Source organism: Watersipora subatra, chromosome 3 (genome assembly GCF_963576615.1).
Source record: "Watersipora subatra chromosome 3, tzWatSuba1.1, whole genome shotgun sequence".
NCBI lineage: Eukaryota > Metazoa > Bryozoa > Gymnolaemata > Cheilostomatida > Watersiporidae > Watersipora > Watersipora subatra.
This window is the reverse complement of record NC_088710.1, coordinates 3,896,205-3,916,401: the sequence shown is the minus strand read 5'-3', so window position 1 is coordinate 3,916,401 and position 20,197 is coordinate 3,896,205. Positions and strand designations below refer to the sequence as shown.

At 37.1% G+C, this 20,197-nt stretch overlaps 1 protein-coding gene across 2 annotated transcripts; it reads left to right on the top strand.

The window, feature by feature from the left end:
• The first annotated feature begins 3,903 nt into the window (after positions 1-3,903).
• Positions 3,904-19,857, top strand: LOC137389786 (uncharacterized). Of its 2 annotated transcripts, none has more exons than XM_068075882.1 (6): positions 3,904-4,013; positions 8,638-8,996; positions 9,179-9,257; positions 11,328-11,478; positions 18,833-18,965; positions 19,590-19,857. In XM_068075882.1, exons 1-6 carry the CDS (start codon positions 3,905-3,907, stop codon positions 19,746-19,748), a joined length of 990 nt encoding a protein of 329 aa, XP_067931983.1. In that variant the 5' UTR covers position 3,904; the 3' UTR covers positions 19,749-19,857. The 2 variants fall into 2 exon arrangements, with proteins under 2 accessions (XP_067931983.1, XP_067931984.1); XM_068075883.1 differs by lacking the exon at positions 3,904-4,013 and adding an exon at positions 7,969-7,999.
• Positions 19,858-20,197: the final 340 nt, after the last annotated feature.

The window sequence follows — 20,197 nt, the reverse complement described above, 5'->3', positions numbered from 1 at the left end:
ATATTTTACGGTTCTCAAGCTATGTCGACTTTATTGTTTCAAAAGTTAGACCATCAACTCATTGTCTAGTTCAGCTCAGAAATATAAGTAGAAAACTTAGCTATTGCTCCTTTACCAGAATCGTATATTGTCTATTCTGTCAAATCGGTAGTTGTCATACCTTTGTATCAAAGACAAAGAAAAATTAGAACTTTCTCAAAAATATGTTATAGGGTTATGTTACCTGATATGGACAGTTACAATCAGTGTCTAAATGCCTTTAATGATGAAGAAATGAATGCGTTATTATATATTTGCTGTCTCAAATACTCAGATCACATCTCCAATCAGCCTGACCATCCATTGCATTTCTACTTTACCAGAAAATCCTCCTAAACTTTATACTAAACATCAACACCACATGCAAAAAGCTGCATGCAAAAAGATCTTCCAATTTAATTTACTTTACTATATTCTTTATTTTTTTGTGTCTCACGGTATAATTTACTTTGAACTGCATCGACTGGTGATTATATAGTTATCTATTGTCGACATTGGTAAACATTGGCTTGTCTCTGTTGATCTCATGAATAAATGCTTTGTTGTTAGCCATCTGTTTAATTAGCCAGTATTAAGCCTTCCATATGAAAGTTATGAAACCTTTTACATTCTTACCCTTTATGATCTCTCGGCCAATAAACAACCTTGTGACTAGATGATGGTAAGATGATTGTGCATGTAGGCCGGTCCAGGTTTCCTTCAAATTTCTCACCTTTGTATTATTGTGTTTTTGAAGAAGAAATGTAGCTAATGTCACTTTAATTAAACTTCTGTTCAACTGTTGGCAGTCCGCTGACAGGAAAACCGTTTCCTTTCTCCATTGACAATGAATACTTCCGCAACGATGAGCCACCACTAGTAACTCCCATCTCCACTTACCGAGAAGCTTTTGGGTGGCGCACGATTTCAAGACCAGGGGTCCCCCAACCTCTTGTAAGTTTAAAAACATGGCTACTCCCAAAAGCGCTTCGCTATGATGATGGGAATGAAGACAAACTGGAGAGTTTGGGAATTGTCTTGTCATTACATGTATTCTGCTGTAGCTGGATATTGTATACTAGAAGACCATTCAAAACATTGTTGTTTTCATAGTTTAGTTATGTGTGTTGCAAAAGGACTTCTATATATTAAATGTTTAACTATAAGCTACAGGCTAAATGCACAAATTAATCTTTGAGTGAAACTCGGATGGCAACTGAAGCATTTAGTTTTGTGTGTGTTTTGACATCAGTTTGCTCCAAGTAAATCTACATACTGAATATTTTGGCTACATTTGAAAGCTACATTTAGTTGCGTGCATGTTAAAGGTTCTTTCATAAGGATTTGCGTTATAGGTCATTTATTGCCTGTTGCAGGTCGAGTAATGTGTGTTACAGGTTAGGTATTGCCAGTTGCAGGTCAGGTAATGTGTGTTACAGGTTAGGTATTGCCAGTTGCAGGTCAGGTAATGTATGTTACAAGTCATATAATGTTATTCACATTTAGCTTGTGATTGCTGTAAGTAGACGCAATTGTCTATATATTGCAGTATTGTCATATTGTTTCTTGCAGCCTGCTAGCTTTACTAAGTCTGGCGCTTACAGTGGAGGAGATGAGCCCCAATGCTTTCCATGGAGACATAGAGGTGCAGAGGTATTTATTTTGCTATGCCTTTCTGTACTGTACTCTTGCACTCACTTGCATAGTCTGCTCACTGTTGCACAGTCAAGTCTTACTTTATCATTTAAGCGTATCTCTGTAAGTACACCCGGTCACATTTCTCTTGCATATAAAATAATTATTGTTATATTCTCAAATCCAGCAAAAGTTACTCACTAAAGATACAGCTAATATATAAGGCCATTATTGATTTACCTTGGCTGAGAAGACTAAATTAAAAAAGCTTTTACAACATGCACAGAATATAAACCATAGAATTTAGTGTTTTTCTTACATTATAGAAATATGCTAAGCGATATATAAAAAAGTTTGAAGAGATGAAAAGCTTTGATAGGAACCGGCAAGCGAGCTACAGTAAGTACATGTAAATGCATGTTTAATACTTTGGCATCATTTGATAGCAGCCTATGGAGCAGAAGTTGAATATAGCAGCACTGCTTGACTAGTTCTTTAAATGGTTAATCTGCGAGCGTTATATTAAAAATTATCTGAATGCCAGGTTGCTTTTCTGCTATCTTGGCTAATTTTAAAAATAGATTAGTATCAACATAGATTAGACACATTAGTGCCCATTTAGAAGTTGTCTTTTTGTGTCTAAGACAACACAACTCCAAATGAAAAATACAACCCTTGTACATGTTCACATAAATCTCAGTCTTTGCTTGTCGTCTGCTCGTGTGTTTAGTTATAGCGATAAAGTTACAGGAATGAAACATCCGCTTCACATTAGAGTTAAATTCGAAACCTCCAGATCTGTAGACAGGCGTACTATCCGTTACACCACACGTCCAGCTGCCTATACTATGGAATATTTGCTCACTTCATACTTATTACACTTGCCAATCCTTAATACCAATTAGTTAAAATAGCAGCTTCAGCGAGCATGCTTAAAGATCATTATTTCCTGAGAGATCATGACACAATCATTTTGCTCATCGCTGGCTTCAGAGGGATGGCTTCACTGATTATAGTAAAGATTTAGACTAGCTTAAGTTACTAGCTTAAGTTACTCGAATCTATTGGGTAAAGAAACTCAGCCGATTAATTTTCTTTCATCATTGAACTAGTACATGTATATCATAAGAAGATCACAGCTATTGTTACTTTCTCTGTCAGTAAAACGTTGTTTAGATATCTCAAAGCTCAATTGTTGCGCGCGCTATAAAATTTTTTGCAATGGTTTCTCTCTGAGACACTGTACGTAAAAATCATAGACAAGCAGACATGGTGATTCATACCAGGCATTTTAATTGTGGTCGTCAAAATAACACATCAGCGCAGAATGAGTGGATATTCAATGATCCCTTTAAAGCCAAGTATCCAAATAAGATTGCAAGTTTCACTGCTCTTTATCGTGATAATTTGAGACGATTCTACCAGGAGTTTAATGATTATGATAAAAACAGTCATCAGACGAGATACCAACTTACTTTACAAAACAAGATGATATGGGTCTCTTCAGACTCTTCTGTTCCTAAACTCTATGGGACTACCAAGCCTCGACACAAGAAAGGTTTGGTATCACAAGCTTCCATGTTGTTGTCTGCTTTCATGGTTGCGGGCTGCATGCACTGTTAAATCATTCCTTTCATGACTGTCAAGCAAAGACGGTCACTTTTTACATCTGAAATATCTAAAAATTCAGATGGAAATTTAGTTTAGTAACATTGTCTTTAAGTCTTCTCTTGCGAAGTACAACTATAATAATACCGGTTATTGAAGCTGAAATAAGATACAATGGAAATAATGTTATAAAAATCAGTGGCAATAACATGTTATTTTTAATGTTATCAGTATAGACCTCAGCTTGGTGATTGGCAGTTTTCACTTCTTTACGTGACGCGGAGTAACTTGATACAGTATCGTGACACACTGTAGCAGGTCTTTGTCTGACTGCCAGTCAGGTTGTTGTACATACACAAACCTTTAACACATTTCTAAGACATGCCGATGTAAAGAGCCTCTGTAACACAATCATTTGTTTCACAGTTCCCGCTTGATTTTATTTTCATAGCTGACTACATAAACAATGAATACCAATGTATTTTAGTTAGTCTAGCTCAGGTATTGAAAAATGTATTCTATTAGACACATTCAATGGTGCGTGGATGCTTTCATTCAGCTTCTGCCTAAGCCCATAGCAACATTTGATAAGCATTTCTATTAGCGGTTTTGAGTGAAATCGGGAGTAGGAGTATATGCAGGTATGGTGGGTAGGCCTGTCAACTCTCAGATTGTCATCAGAGAGAAGTCCAATTTTAAACCTATACTTAGACGGTATGCTAGCTCAACATACAGACCTCATAAGGACGCAGGTAAGACTTCTAGTATGTACATAGACTAACATACAGACCTTATAAGGACGCAGGTAAGACTGCTAGTATGTATGTAGGCCAACATACAGACCTTATAAGGACGCAGGTAAGACTGCTAGTATGTATGTAGACCAACATACAGACATCATAAGGACGCAGGTAAGACTGCTAGTACGTATGTAGGCCAACATACAGACCTCATAAGGACGCAGGTAAGACTTCTAGTATGTACATAGACTAACATACAGACCTTATAAGGACGCAGGTAAGACTGCTAGTATGTATGTAGGCCAACATACAGACCTTATAAGGACGCAGGTAAGACTGCTAGTATGTATGTAGACCAACATACAGACATCATAAGGACACAGGTAAGACTGCTAGTATGTATGTAGACCAACATACAGACATCATAAGGACACAGGTAAGACTGCTAGTATGTATGTAGGCCAACACACAGACATCATAAGGACGCAGGTAAGACTGCTAGTATGTATGTAGGCCAACACACAGACATCATAAGGATGCAGGTAAGACTGCTAGTCTGTTTGCAGGCCAACATACAGACATCATAAGGACGCAGGTAAGACTGCTAGTCTGTATGTAGGCCAACATACAGACCTCATAAGGACGCAGGTAAGACTGCTAGTATGTACATAGACTAACATACAGACCTTATAAGGACGCAGGTAAGACTGCTAGTATGTTTGTAGGCCAACATACAGACCTTATAAGGACGCAGATAAGACTGCTAGTATGTATGTAGGCCAACATACAGACCTTATAAGGACGCAGGTAAGACTGCTAGTATGTATGTAGGCCAACATACAGACATCATAAGGACGCAGGTAAGACTGCTAGTCTGTATGCAGGCCAACATACAGACATCATAGGGACGCAGGTAAGACTGCTAGTCTGTTTGTAGGCCAACACACAGACATCATAAGGACGCAGGTAAGACTGCTAGTCTGTATGTAGGCCAACATACAGACATCATAAGGACGCAGGTAAGACTGCTAGTACGTATGTAGGCCAACATACAGACCTCATAAGGACGCAGGTAAGACTTCTAGTATGTACATAGACTAACATACAGACCTTATAAGGACGCAGGTAAGACTGCTAGTATGTATGTAGGCCAACATACAGACCTTATAAGGACGCAGGTAAGACTGCTAGTATGTATGTAGACCAACATACAGACATCATAAGGACACAGGTAAGACTGCTAGTATGTATGTAGACCAACATACAGACATCATAAGGACGCAGGTAAGACTGCTAGTATGTATGTAGGCCAACACACAGACATCATAAGGACGCAGGTAAGACTGCTAGTATGTATGTAGGCCAACACACAGACATCATAAGGATGCAGGTAAGACTGCTAGTCTGTTTGCAGGCCAACATACAGACATCATAAGGACGCAGGTAAGACTGCTAGTCTGTATGTAGGCCAACATACAGACCTCATAAGGACGCAGGTAAGACTGCTAGTATGTACATAGACTAACATACAGACCTTATAAGGACGCAGGTAAGACTGCTAGTATGTTTGTAGGCCAACATACAGACCTTATAAGGACGCAGATAAGACTGCTAGTATGTATGTAGGCCAACATACAGACCTTATAAGGACGCAGGTAAGACTGCTAGTATGTATGTAGGCCAACATACAGACATCATAAGGACGCAGGTAAGACTGCTAGTCTGTATGCAGGCCAACATACAGACATCATAGGGACGCAGGTAAGACTGCTAGTCTGTTTGTAGGCCAACACACAGACATCATAAGGACGCAGGTAAGACTGCTAGTCTGTATGTAGGCCAACATACAGACATCATAAGGACGCAGGTAAGACTGCTAGTCTGTATCTAGGTCTATGTCTAACTTTTCATAGGCATTAGCATTCATCAACAAAATGAAAATGCCAAAACAACAATGAAAAGACAAAAATTAGGAGTTATAAAGTGAGTTGAACAGAAATATTTTAAAAGTTGGCAATCTAATAATATTGCAGGAAAGTCAGAATAGTGAGTTTTAGGTTGCAGGAGCAGATAATTCATGAGCTGAAACACACGATGGTGGATGTAGTATGTTGGTGTCATGAAATAGAAAACATTGTTTTTCACTCATGTGTGTAGAAGGATAAATACAAATATTTTGGGCATATTTAACACAATTATGTAACACAAATGCAGAAAGTTTGGGAAGATGGTATTTAAAAAATCTATTAACAGGCACACGCCACAGAGCTGTGATTTTTTGAGACACAAATTTGAATCTTGCCTTTCAGTCACAAATTAGGTATAGGATTAACAAACACAGTATAAAATATAGTGGTAAGTAAGGAGATTTAATATGACTATTAGAAATATGGTTAGAAGTTGTTTTACTTGCTTTGCAAAAGCAGATTTTATAAAGAGTAGTTGTGTAATAAGTGACGACTTTGAAAAGGAATCTGCTAGTTGTAGTAGTCACTTGTCTAGAATGGTCACTTGTCTAGACTAGTTGCTTGTACATACTCAGTACTTGTCCAAACTTCTCACTTGTCCAGATTGGGCACTTGACCAGACTTGTCACTTGTCTAGACTGGTCACTTGTCCAGACTAGCCAGCTATACAAACTCATGATTTGAGCAGACTAGTCACATTTTAGACCTGTCACAGGCTTGACTAGTCACTCGTTGTTTTCATAGCAGTGACTTGTCTGAAGTAGTCACTTTCTCATAACAGTCTCATGGTTATAATAGCTGCTTGCCAAAGACAGCCGCATGCTTAAGTGGCCAAGAGTAAAGAAATCAAGCTGCTTGCCAGTTTCTGCTCATAGGATTTTGCTTATCAAGTTTTAAATTAGCGTCATACACGGCCACCTGCTTAATATTTTTACATGAAGGACTGTTTATACTCTCAAAATTTCCAACTCAAAGCAATTTTTATCAAGTGAAAATTATTGTTTGCTTTTCTTGTATCTTCTGGTTCCTAAAACATTTACCATAAAACTAGCCTTAGCAGACTTGTTAGCTATGAAAGAAGTATTTCTTATTACACCACTACTCATAGCCCTCTGATTACACCACTACTCATAGCACTCTGATTACACCACTACTCATAGCCCTCTGATCACACCACTACACATAGCCCTCTAATTACACCACTACACATAGCCCTCTGATTACACCTCTACACATAGCCCTCTGATTACACCACTACTCATAGCCCTCTGATTACACCACTACACATAGCCTTCTATTCAATACTGTCTCTAAGTTCCATTCTCTACACAGTTGGGTAGAGGGAGGCTCATTTACTACATAGAAAGGATATAAATTCCTAAGAACCTCTGCTGAGAGCTTGCCGCCACTTCTGTTTTTGAACTGTCTTGTTCAAGTGTCTTGCTGCTTTGTCAATCAACTGTCAAGCTCTTTTAAACTAGTTCACCAATATCAGTCCTATTTACAGGTTGCCTTCGCAACGCTTCAACGATTTATACAATCTAAATACATTGCTGAATCAGCAAGTATTTTGTTCAATTTTTCTGAGTATTTACCAAATCACAAAAGCAGACACAATAGAAATATATTTCTAGTTATTCTAGTGCTTTGATTTCAGCAGCAGATTCATGTTTCTCTGCACAGTTAGTAGAGGGAGGCTCATTTACTGAATGATAATTGCTGCCATCTCTTTACAATTTTACATATCCATATTTACACGGGAGTCGTCATTCTTGCACACAATAGTCCAGCTGTTTATATTAGAGTGCTCCCTTTTGTTTTTATATATTTGATTAGCTGACACTTGAGTACCTGGTGTTATGCACTCGATATTGATTTTCAGTAAAAATCAAATTTGTATGCGTGTTGAAATTATCAGAATTACATTGACTCTCCCTAACAACCTGCTGAATAAAATATTTGTCCTTTAGTTAGGAACGCAGTCATACGTTTAGCGAGCTGCCATGTGGTACCTAGATAGCAGCATTCAAGGTAAACGCACAGCATTCTGCATTTCTTTTAGCTATTGTCAAGGACATTCATATATAGTCTGAGAACACAGCATATTTACTGGGTAACTGATCTTTATTAGAGATTAAACTGTAAGCTGACATTCTATATGGCAGCAAGCAGCAATCTACCTAAAAGTGTGAAAACATCTTCAGTTATTTCGTAGCCAAATACGTCCTTTACTTTGGCGAAAGGAAATATTCCACTAACATTCAGTTAAAATGAACTCGAGTCAAGTTTTGTTTTGAAAAAAAAAAAAGTTCTTAACTGTTACACACTTTTGGCTAAATAAGTTGTTGAATAGACTTCATTATTTGACAGGGTCTCTGATTCAGCCTAGAAGGTTTGTTATCCTGTTCATTTGATCTGGTGTGCTGGTTGTTTTGTTGGTTTGTGCTGAAAAATGTTGCACTTGGCATTTGAATGATTCAGCGATTTTAAGAAAAAGTTAAACTGTTTTGTTTTGTAATGCTGAGCAGCGCTACTGAACATGATTTACATGAATGCAAATAGAGAGATTGCTACAATGTAGTAAGAAGACGATTTTAAATAACTTTTTACTTGTATCTACTGAGCAGTGAGCTTGTCATAGTACACTTAACTTGTTAATCAATCAACAGATTGTGGAGATGGTAATCTGCGCAGCTCTTCAGCCGCTCCGAGCAGACCATACAAAGCCTCTAGAACTTGCAAAGAGACAGCTTGGGGGCCTGCTACGGCTACCCAAACAAATGATACTAATGCCCACTGGCTAACATGGAATACCGGTGAGCTGGAACCTCCCGGGCTTCAGACCATACACGCCAGGCCATATCCAACCCCTGAGCCTCCATCTAACTATGGTCAGAAGGGTTTTGTCTCGCCAAAGCTGGCGCGAAATCCTACACCAAAAAGGTTTATACCACAGCCTCCTGTCTCAAGACCATCTTCCAATATTGAATGCGAAGGCCACATGACCAGCCCCGCCCCATACCCAAAGGTGATGTCTAATAAAAATGTCTTAGAAAATATAGAAATAAAATATAAGGCATGTTGTTTTTTAAAGACAAAATATTGTAGTTGGAGGTACAAAAGTTGACCATTGACGCTAGTATTCAATTATTTCTTAACAATTGTCTGATTTCTCTTCCCTATCATCTATGAACATGGCTCTATGTTTAGGAAACACGAGGGAACAACTACAATGCAAGCCCTCATCCGTGCTACAGATCTTGGCACACCTCTGGCTGTAATGGTTATGGTGGGTATTGCGCTGAGAAAGTCTGCTGACTTCTCCTTCACTAACACGTATAGAATTCATGCCAAGAACTCATTGTGCAGACAACTCCATATTGAGTGGACAACTGTCGAATAAGTTCAATATATTGTACATAGCATTTATAACGGTGTTTCGTACTACATAATAACATCTATACTTCAAAAGATTGATCAATGCCGGTCAAATAAAAAATTAAATAAATACAATTTTTTCAACATCACTTCTCATTGTAAGACGGCATATAGCCATTCTTTTCTGCCTGTCTTCATTCCTGCTCACTACTTGCCGCCATCCTATAACAGTTTCTGTTCTATCATCTCGGTCAACTCAACTTTCCTTTCTCGAAGTGCTCTTCAACTAGCTTGTAACTCTTCACAAGAAATCATTCCTCGGGTGAGTAGTCTGCTCTCTGTTCAATAGTTCTAGTTATTTTAAGCTATTTGCATTAAGATAGTTCGTATGGTCTAACAAAGAGACCACAAAACTGTTTGTCTGTGTTTGGATTATAATACCATAACGGTTCAGCTCAGCTATCTAATGGTTCCATGGCTTGATGTATTTGTATTAGTAAAGTGTTACTAATATTAGTATTACTTGTACTAAGTACATTGTAAATTACAGTAATAGGGTGGTAATAAAGACTATCAGAAAGAGCACAACTCCAGCAGGCACAGAAGATATCAGTTTTAAGTTTGGATGTATGTATGTGCTTTTGCTATAAATTGACTCAAGTAGCAAGCAGTTCTGAGCTTGTACTGGTGGGTGAATATGACAAATTATGAATGATTGACATAGTTTTTCACCAAAAAATATCTGATCAGTTTTGTTCTAATGAAGATTTTTTTTCAATACTAAAAATACTTTACAAAAGTGTTGTGAGGTTATAAGTTTATTCAGCATTCTCTCAGACTAGATCAGTAGAGTAATAAAAACTTTGAAAAATTAAACTTATAACTAGTAGTTATCTTAGTAATCAATGAAGGTTACCCTATATACATGTAGAACTATTATTAAGAGAACATAACTTGAAATTTTTTGGTTAATTAAGCTGTGAAGAACTGTAATTTTTTATAATGTGTAAGCAATTCCTTTGAACATCGAGCGTAATATCTGCTTAGCTTACTTCAAAAAGAGGCTGTGCAGGTTTTTAAGAGTATTGTTGCGCAAACAATGGCTCGGTGACCACACACAGCTGCTCTCATTTATCTGTAAATCTTTCTTCTAGTAAGCGCTTACATAGTAGACCACCCTGAAGTGTAATATAGCTTGAAGTCTCTTTTATGTGCTAAAAAGCTCTGGCACTACAGCAGAGTGGTACAAGTTATTTTAACCTCAAGTGGTACGGTTGATCAACTGAAATATAATATGTTTCAGTTGATAAACTGAAACATTAAATTTATAAATATATTTATCTACATAAGTTTAGCAGCAGTGAGGATAAACATTATATTTATCCTGACTGTTGCTCGCTCTCCAAGGCATGCACATTGTTAGACTCAGCGAGAGGCTGAGCCAGATGACATGGAGAATAAGTACTAAACTGGGTATAAGATTTGATGCGATACACTGCTGGAAAGGCTTACTTTCAATCGGTCTGTTAAACACAATAGCTTATCTGTGTTTGATATTTTGCTTTTATTTATGTAAACACAAGACTATCGGTTTTCTATGGGTAATATTTACCATCCAATATAGTTTTGTTCCTAATTGATGAAGCATTATCAAGGACTGATAATCATTAGCACCTACTAATTACTGGTGCCCTCTTTGCTTTTCATTGGAAATCTAGAGGGTAGAAAGTCTCATGGTGTTGAGGTCAGTTCAGTGGTAGATATAACAATGTGGGGGGGGGGGTATTAGAGCTTCTTACATAGTTGATACTAAGAGTTGACAAAAGTTTAAGGCTATCAAATGTGAAATAGTTGACTAGCTTTTTCAATATCTGCACTCGAAACAAAACTATTAAAATAATTGTTTATACTTATATATTACATTTATAAACAGTTGATCCACCCCTAAATGCTAGATGGCAAATTATGTTGCTGTTGACAGAGGCCGAAGTGACCTATAACATGCTGCAGCACCTTTACGGAAGAAAGTCAACTCAGCTGGACAAAATGAGACGAAACAGATCTGGGAGATACGAACATCCAATAAACTTTGAAAGAAAAATTCTTCATGGAACTTATAAAAGCCTTGAAAGGTATGTACAAGTACGTGTGTTTAGACAACTGGATGGTTAGTCAGCCAAATAGTTGCTGTCGAGTTCAGTGACAGCTAATTATTCATATCTGTGAGTGGCAACAAGTTCCAAGTCTGCATTTAAGTTAACTCGATTTCCGAATGGCTGATTACGATGTTACGAAGACAATTTTTCCTATCCCAAATATATCTTACGCCTGCCTAACTAAGGCTCAATACTGTCTCCTTTTTCAACAATCATATTTTCCCATCTACTAATTTAATACGTAAGGCTAATAATTTTTAGCTAGTCAAGTTCCAAAAGTATAGCAGATTAACCTGGCATACCTTTATCTACCTTGATAAGATTGTAAACTTATCGAGCACAAAACTTAAAAGTTAACGGTAGACCGTATAAGACAAACAAGTTGCTTTAAGCAGTATTACACTGAATATAGCTTCATAGAGTATAAAAGGATAAAAAAATGAAGAAAGACATTAAACAAACATGTCACCACGCTACTTAGAATATCTACCAGCAATGTTTACCTGTTTATACCAGGTATTACTAATGGGAACTAATGGGAAATACACAATCACTCACAAACATGTCACAGTGATTGACAGTTATCGATTGTTTATTAATCGCTCATGTACAGATATATTACATGTGATAAAACAGCCTTGATTTAATAAACAGTAAACACCATTCAACATCACAGTTCAAATACTTTGTAATTGCTGCCCCTGTTGAAATCAGTCTTTTAAAAGCCTTGCTAAAGATTTTCTGTTGTGCCCATTAACTTTGGAGACAAATCTAATATACAGTGTAGGTAGATGTAGGAGTACTTAACTATTCATCCTATTCAGCCCCGGGTAGTATGCATTTGTTAAGCTTATCCAAATCACTCAAGGTTAGTTTACTACTTAGTCATCCACAGTATTCAAGGAACTCGTGTTAGTTCTCTGCTGGCTGGTTGCTATACATCAAATGTAGCTTATGGCAAGATGGACATTGTGGCGGACGTTGCATTTACTTTATTTACTCCTATATGCCTTATACTGTCTTGTCCTTTTAAATATCGTGATTCGTCTCCCCTGTCTGTTGTATATGCTTATTTCTTATTACTTTGTACGTTTTTAATCGGCGACCCCAATAATTATTTAATCATACCTATACTTCTTTTCATATTATTATTATATTCATTTTCGACCGTGTGCTATGTTTTTACTTGTTTTTGTACATATCCACCTTCCTTTTATATGGTAGTAAATTGGGTGACTTGGCAAGATGGGCCAGGCCCCCAGTGGAGTTGTGAATGCCTCTATTGTACATTGATTGTGGCGCTTACAATCAAATACAAACTTATTCACTTTGAACTCATACACTCTATCTCTGCCTGAAACAGGGGTGGACTGCTGTAGCCAGTTAAGGGAAGGCGTTTGACCTTAACATATATGTTATTTTAATGATTTTTGTAGCATATCTTGTACTTTGAAAAATTCAATTTTGATGAAATATAAGGGATGAAAAAGATTAGCTTGTACTTAGAGTTATATGCTAGACTATAAAATTGAAACAAGTCAAAGTTGTTTATAATATAGTACTTCTTAAATGTAGAGGATCGTTGGTAGGTAAAAAGAGGCTGAATGCTTAGCTAAATTTAACAGAGGCCCTCAATAATATATTCTTTTGTATGAGAAGCATTTTGGTTGCTTTTAAAAGCATCAAAATTACCTAGAATATCTTACGAGTCAAATATATTATCTGGGAAGAGCGACCATGTACTGGTGGAAACAAAAATGTCATTTTTTTCTCAAAGATCTAAATACCTACCAGGGGTGGTAAGGGAATTTATGACCTGATCACTGAATGCTTCTGCTGCTTATTAAACCAAGAATTTAGATGAGTGTTGAGTACCGGGAGGCATCATAAAATATGGCATGAGTTGTCTGCTCTTTAAGCTATAGTGATTAAAATAGAAATTATGGCGCCTGGTTATTTTTTGTCAAAACTAATCGACAGTCTTTTGAGATATATTTGTGTTCAGTTTTGTTTGACTAGTTATTTAAACTAATAGCTATTTTTAGTAACAAAAATCTTTTACAGAAAAGCTCCCAAATGTCCTTAGCACCTTTAACAATTCTGAACCGATGTGAGCCGAAAATTCAAAAACACAAATTGGTGAAATCTAAAGCTGGAAAGTTGGAAACGAAAAACTATTATGAACAATGTTAAATATATTAGAAACAAAAATCCTTTCTATTCAACACAATATTTGCATATAGTGATCCATGTGAAGGCAGCCAATGATGTGTGTATGACTTGTACTATATATGACCCTGCTTTGTATGACTTGTATTATATATGATCCTGCTTTGTATGACTTGTACTATATGTGACCCTGCTTTGTATGACTTGTACTATATGTGACCCTGCTTTGTATGACTTGTACTATATATGACCCTGCTTTGTATGACTTGTATTATATATGATCCTGCTTTGTATGACTTGTACTATATGTGACCCTGCTTTGTATGACTTGTACTATATGTGACCCTGCTTTGTATGACTTGTATTATATATGATCCTGCTTTGTATGACTTGTACTATATGTGACCCTACTTTGTATGACTGGTACTATATGTGACCCTGCTTTGTATGACTTGTACTATATATGACCCTGCTTTGTATGACTTGTATTATATATGACCCTGCTTTTTATGACTTGTATTATATATGATCCTGCTTTGTACAGAAATAACGAATGTAACTGTTCCAATGTAGCCATCATGAATGAGACAATAATTTAAGCGTTGAACTCAAGTCTGACTGAACATGAATCCAGGATAGATGTATGCACATTGTAAAGGGTGGTATGATATACCTCTTAAACATCAACATAAGCATGACAGGCGTATGTAGTGTTAGACATCCTCAGGCTATCATATCTATAATCTTAATGTAACACATTACATCGGAGTTAACCATATCTTCATTCATTATTTCAGTGGCCAAGATCGGTTTACACAACTCTATAGGTGATTTGTGAAGCGATTAACAGGCTTGTGTGTTGCTTGGTCTACAGATACAATAGTATTGCCGTGTTATTTTAATCTAAAGGTTCAAAAATTATAGCCTGTGCTACAATGGCTCATTCTGCGCTCAGTCTGTCCTAACAGTGAGCTCTTTACTTGCGAAAGACACATTCTCATACCTGTTTGCTGATCTATCTGAGTTTACAGACAACTCCTGACTAGTGCTAGCTCTATGGATACTGACAGGATATGTTTGTGGTTTGGCTCTGCTTGCAGAAAATCCTTATGGAACTGGGGCTTCTTTGTTAGCAGTAACGAGGCTAAATTAGACCATATAACTATAAAGGATTATTTGTCAGCCAAAAATAATGAAAAACCTAGAAATGGCAGCCTTTAGTATAGAGTTAGTAGACTAAATTGAGATGCCTTTTTGAATCTCAAGAAAGACCCTGTTTTATTAAGTTGTAGGACCTGTGAGTTTGACTTTTATTGAGCATATAGTTTGGAGAGGTTCTGAGGCAGCCAACTAAAACACTTATCACCTACAGATAGTTCACAACTAATTCTCTGTGTCAAACTATCAACTACTAGCTAGTGACTATTAAATTAACTAACAAGTCAATGAGTTGCAGCAAATATTCTGCTAAACTCTATAAAATTCCGGAAGGTGCCATCAGATAAAAAGTTGTTCTAGCAAACGAGGAATGAGGAAGCAGTGTGTATGTGATAAAACATTAAATTTAATAGATGCGCCAAACGCTGAGTGATACTTCTAGGTTTTAGTGACAGGCTCGTGCATTTGGTATATAATCGTTTGTTGTTAACCACATAACATACTCATATGTGTGACTATTTCTTGTTCAAGTCGCTGATAAAAGTTTAAAAAACCTCGAATGCTGTGAAATCATATGCTGTCAACTTTTACACGCATTACAAATCTTTGAGACAAATACAGTATATAACAGAACCAATGAAATCCCTTCTTCAATGATAGAATACTCTAACATAATCTCACAATACAACTCGTTCCCGCGAAATGCGCAAAGAAACCATATAATACAAGATGCTTACTATAGGCTTTAAACAGGAAATAGAAAAGGCCCCTTTACGCGTGTTACTAGCAAACAATACACATGTTAAAATGTTGGTTTAAAAGAACAACAAACTGCTGCCTGTTGCTGTAGAACTCAAGACATCAGCCCAGCCGCAAGACACATTTGGTATTTTGTGGGCAGCGTCTCTAGTGCATGTTTTTGCATAAAAACAGAATGTGGCTAACGTCGCTGAAGCTCAACATAAAGTAAATACCACAACTTTTGACAAGCAGAGCAGAAAAGAACACATCTGTGCACTATCGCCACAAAATTTTAGTCAGGGTTCTACAAATGTTTTAAGTAGTTTCCACCTCTCTGTTAGTACATGCTGTGCTGACCAACGTTACATACAATGTCGCTACATGTCCTGCTTAAGGATGAGTCAGAGTGGCGCATGCTTTATGAAGTAAAAATATTTACAACGTCGCTCCTGGAGTAAGCCGCCAACAAGCCGACCTACAAATGAGCATACCATTAAAAGGCGATTCTATGTGATAAAGGAAAGGAGGTATGCGCAACTGCTCATCGGTTTACAAGGCAGTTTTGTCGATGACTGCTGACCATTTTTGTTTTTGATAATTGGAAAATTGAATTTTTCATCACTAAAATAAATACATGTAGTATAATTCGTGACACCGTGTTATTCCAGTAAAAGGTGTATCGACTCGCGACGCTTCAATATTCACAATAAAAATAGTTTTTATGTTGCCCAATCGGTTTGTTTATAGGTCTATAGATCACCTGCGCTTGGTGTTTTCTAGGAACCGACTCAGCCCAGACACCTACTAGTTGGTCTAGCTGTAAGCCTTGCTACTATAGTAATTAGCTCTTATTGCAGATAGCAATTAAATTTTCTTTTAAAATGGCAGGAATGTTATCCGTATTAACTTCGTAAATGTGAAGTCTACATACTATTGATCTACATGTTGACGTATGATCAAATGGAGCTGTCAGTAAGATATTTACTCCATTAATGTGCACCTTTTCACAGGCACTTAGGCGGTTACGGCCTTATAGCCTATAACTAAGCAAATAACGTTGTGTCAGCTACCTCCATATTCTTACCATTATACCAATAACCCTTGAAAACTACTGGCAAAGTTCTACTAAATGACATAAAAAGCCTAGAGGTCAGTGAAATGCACTCAGCAAATTGGCTGCATTGATTTTGGCTTTGTTCGATTATCAATAACTGATATAAGTGATTGTCGCTAGACAATGCGTCGAGAGCATTCACTCGGGCTCGCTTTAAAGAGCTCTTTCACAACCATGTTACTAAGAGGAATTAACCGTTAGCGTCGCTAGACACCTTCTATGTTCGCTGAACAACTACAATCAAAATTAACAAATATACCTAATGAGATCATTGATAGATTCAAATATAATCTGAGGTGCAGAGTGATAGAGTGCACACGACTCTCCACACACTGATTGATCACACCAGCGCCACCACTTCATTCGCGAAGTACAGCTAACTGATTTGCAAGGCGCAATGGCTGGATCATGGTACGTTCTTACTATATTGTTATTACAACTTTAATGAAGTTTGTGAAAATTTCAGTTACACCAAATATAAATATTTATTGAAGTGATGCCAGTGTCTGATAGCGAGGGCTATGGACAATCTGGGTATTATAATAAATAAATTTATGTGCAAATGCTCGATGTGTTGATCACAACAAAATTTTATGGTAAACATACAACAATTCAAGATGTAATGGCATTCTTGGATAAAAGTTCAACAGAGAACCCGACACAAATGGTTTGCTGAATACAGCATTGTTAGCAGCAAGGTTTTATCTAAGCCGGCTAGTGAAATATCGTAGACCCTCCGCAATAAAATGTCATCAAGTTTGTTGTAAACTCGAGCTAATATTTTTGAGCTAAATACAATTTTATTATATTAGATCGATAATGACCAACAGATGTTGACACCAATTCCCTACGCCTAAGGTAACCTGCACAAGACGCTCAACAAAATATTTGTGTTAAAATCACCATGACTTGGATATTTTATGAGACAATTGTCATAAACTAGTGCTAACAGTTTTTAATCAGGTCTTCTGAAACTAAACTGGTTTCAATATTCGTTGGCAAAATGCCTCAACTGCAGACAATATGAATAAGATTGTGAAGCATTTTCTCTTTACAAGTTATGATTATCAAAAGGCAATACAACAAAACAATTTTATCATGGTATCACCGGAATTATTGCAAAATGTCTACATCAGTAAATTTAATAGAATATGAAGAAATTGTTGTTTTCCATTTAATTCATTTTAACGTTGTCAAATCTTAGCGAAACTTGTTTTTTGCAGCCCTCAGGAGTTTTATGGCACCTTCTACAGCAATGACGAAGCACTTAGAAGGTGAACAGCTACTTCTGAAGCTTTCAGACTCACCAAAGTCGTTGAAAAAATGAAAAATATCAAGAGGCACATAGAGACTTGATTAATATTCTTCTGGGCTACGATTTGCTTCATAACTGACAAATTATGCACAACACTGAGCGACAGTCATCTTTGATACACAAAATATTTTAACAAAATCTCCCTAGAACAGAAATTAATATTTAACATAAATGTTTAATGAAGTTTAATAATACATTCCTAGACCACCCAAGTAGAATTACTTCAAGTGTAATTCAGAAGCGATCAAGCTAACTCCCCGGTGGCCTTAACCAGTGAACTCAAGCATTCAGAAAAACAATATGTCTACCTATAATCAATGCAACATTTAAATTCTTACATAAAAGTTGTTAGGATCAAAAGTATAATGTGCTAGTTTTTGCCTAGATTACCCAGTTCATTGTACCGATGTGAGATCATGTAACAATGCACTCATTAGTAGGGCAGGAAATGTATCTGTCGCGCGCCTGCAGCTTTGTTCTTTAATCTCCCTTTGTTGCATTTTAAACTTACCGGTAGGTTTTAATTGAACTTGTTTTATAATTCTGTAAGCGTATAAGACTGGCTGTAGATAGCAGAATGTAGCCTCAGTTGTAGCAAGACTGTTTTGGACATAGCCTTAGCACCGATTGTCTAGCAATGGCTGACTTGAATTTCCGTTTACCTTCCAAACATTGACACGATATGTGATTGATAGCACCACTGACTCTAACAGCTCCTGGAAGATACTAGATTCACACTGTTACACAGTGTTCTGTACTATCACCTATAGCATCACCTAGAGAATTTCTTTGGTTTATGAGCGCAGTGTAGATGAGCTATACTTTGTTGTTAGAATGAACAATCCATCAGCCAGTTACTCGTCTGGTCAGCTGCAGAGAGCTCCTATGGATTACTACCCTGTGAGCTATCACAGCCCAAGGAGTGGCATCGCAAGACCAGATCACACCGCCTCCAGTTTCTTTCAGGTATTTGACTATTGGCTACTCGTGTCCACTAATAGAAATGCATGTAGTTTCCACATTGTAGTCGTTTAATCGTTATTATTACTCAGCACCATTTTGCGTTGTTAAGAATTGTAGATCTTTTGCTGTAGTCATCAACGTATCATCTCCCGTTTTACTTGATCTGTTGATAGGCTTGAGTCTGGCCCCCCATATTACTATGAATGGTACGCAAAAACCTTTAAAGTGTAATCTGACAGCTTAAACTAACCAAAGTAGTAGCATTTGCACAGGTTAGCTAGCACCTTGAGCAATGGAAAAAGCTTATTTCACTTTGCTAGTATCTTCAGCATAAAGTGAACTGTTTGTGTCAATCATGATGTTTCAAAACCAATAAGATTTGAACCTGTTAGAGGCCACCCTGTGGCACATGCTGGTACTGCTAGCACATTGCTAACTAACATGAGATGCAGCTATCAGTACTCAGCTGCATGCTTGTGGTATAAAATTGGTTTGTTAAACGATTGCGCTATGTTCACGCCAGATTGGCTTCACGCTTTTGTAACTAATGCGCTTTCAGGTGGGTGAAAATAATTCATTTTTTTTCAGTTTCACATATAAACTCAACAGTCTATTTATCTATTTTAGTACACCCAACCATCTGTGAAGAACTCATTTGTTATTCACCCGCAGTGGACATCAGAACAGTGTGAGTTCAGCAAGAAACTAAAAAGCACAAAAAACTTAAGCCATCTCACTGCTAATAAAGGAGACAACTCCTTTAGGTATGGATCAAAGGAGTACTAATAATATTCCATAATGACTAGTTTACACTTTCATAGCTTTCGTGCCTTGACTCTCCCGGAGGTGAGATAATAGTTACTCTAATGTATGATATAAAGAGGGTACCTTATATACTGGGTTAGAGTTGATAATGAAAGCTCTCAATCAGTGACTGTTCGGAGTTGTGCCCACTTTTCTGGCCCAACTTCACCAACCTGCTGCCCAGCTAGTGCATTACAATTGCTCAATTTTTCTATTATATTTTCATATTTCGTTCTGCATACTGTAAGGCAAGTTTGATAATGCTTCTGTTAGAGTTGGTAGTTCCTCTAGCCTTAGATCTTAGATAATTAAATATTGAGAGATAAAGGCAAACATAAGTAGAAAGATGTGCAAGCGTAAACACTTTTTAAAAATGAGAACATCTGTCTATTGTCTCTGTCTATCGCATATAGACTTGCTACATTTATATT

What these genes read in the sequence shown, in the direction of transcription:
- LOC137389786 (XM_068075882.1), top strand. Translation starts at nt 3,905, where the DNA reads ATGGTGGGTAGGCCTGTCAACTCTCAGATTGTCATCAGAGAGAAGTCC. An exon ending in CAGACCTCATAAGGACGCAG is followed by an intron (nt 4,014 to 8,637) that starts GTAAGACTTCTA and finishes ATCAATCAACAG; the next exon opens with ATTGTGGAGATGGTAATCTG. An exon ending in GCCCCGCCCCATACCCAAAG is followed by an intron (nt 8,997 to 9,178) that starts GTGATGTCTAAT and finishes CTCTATGTTTAG; the next exon opens with GAAACACGAGGGAACAACTA.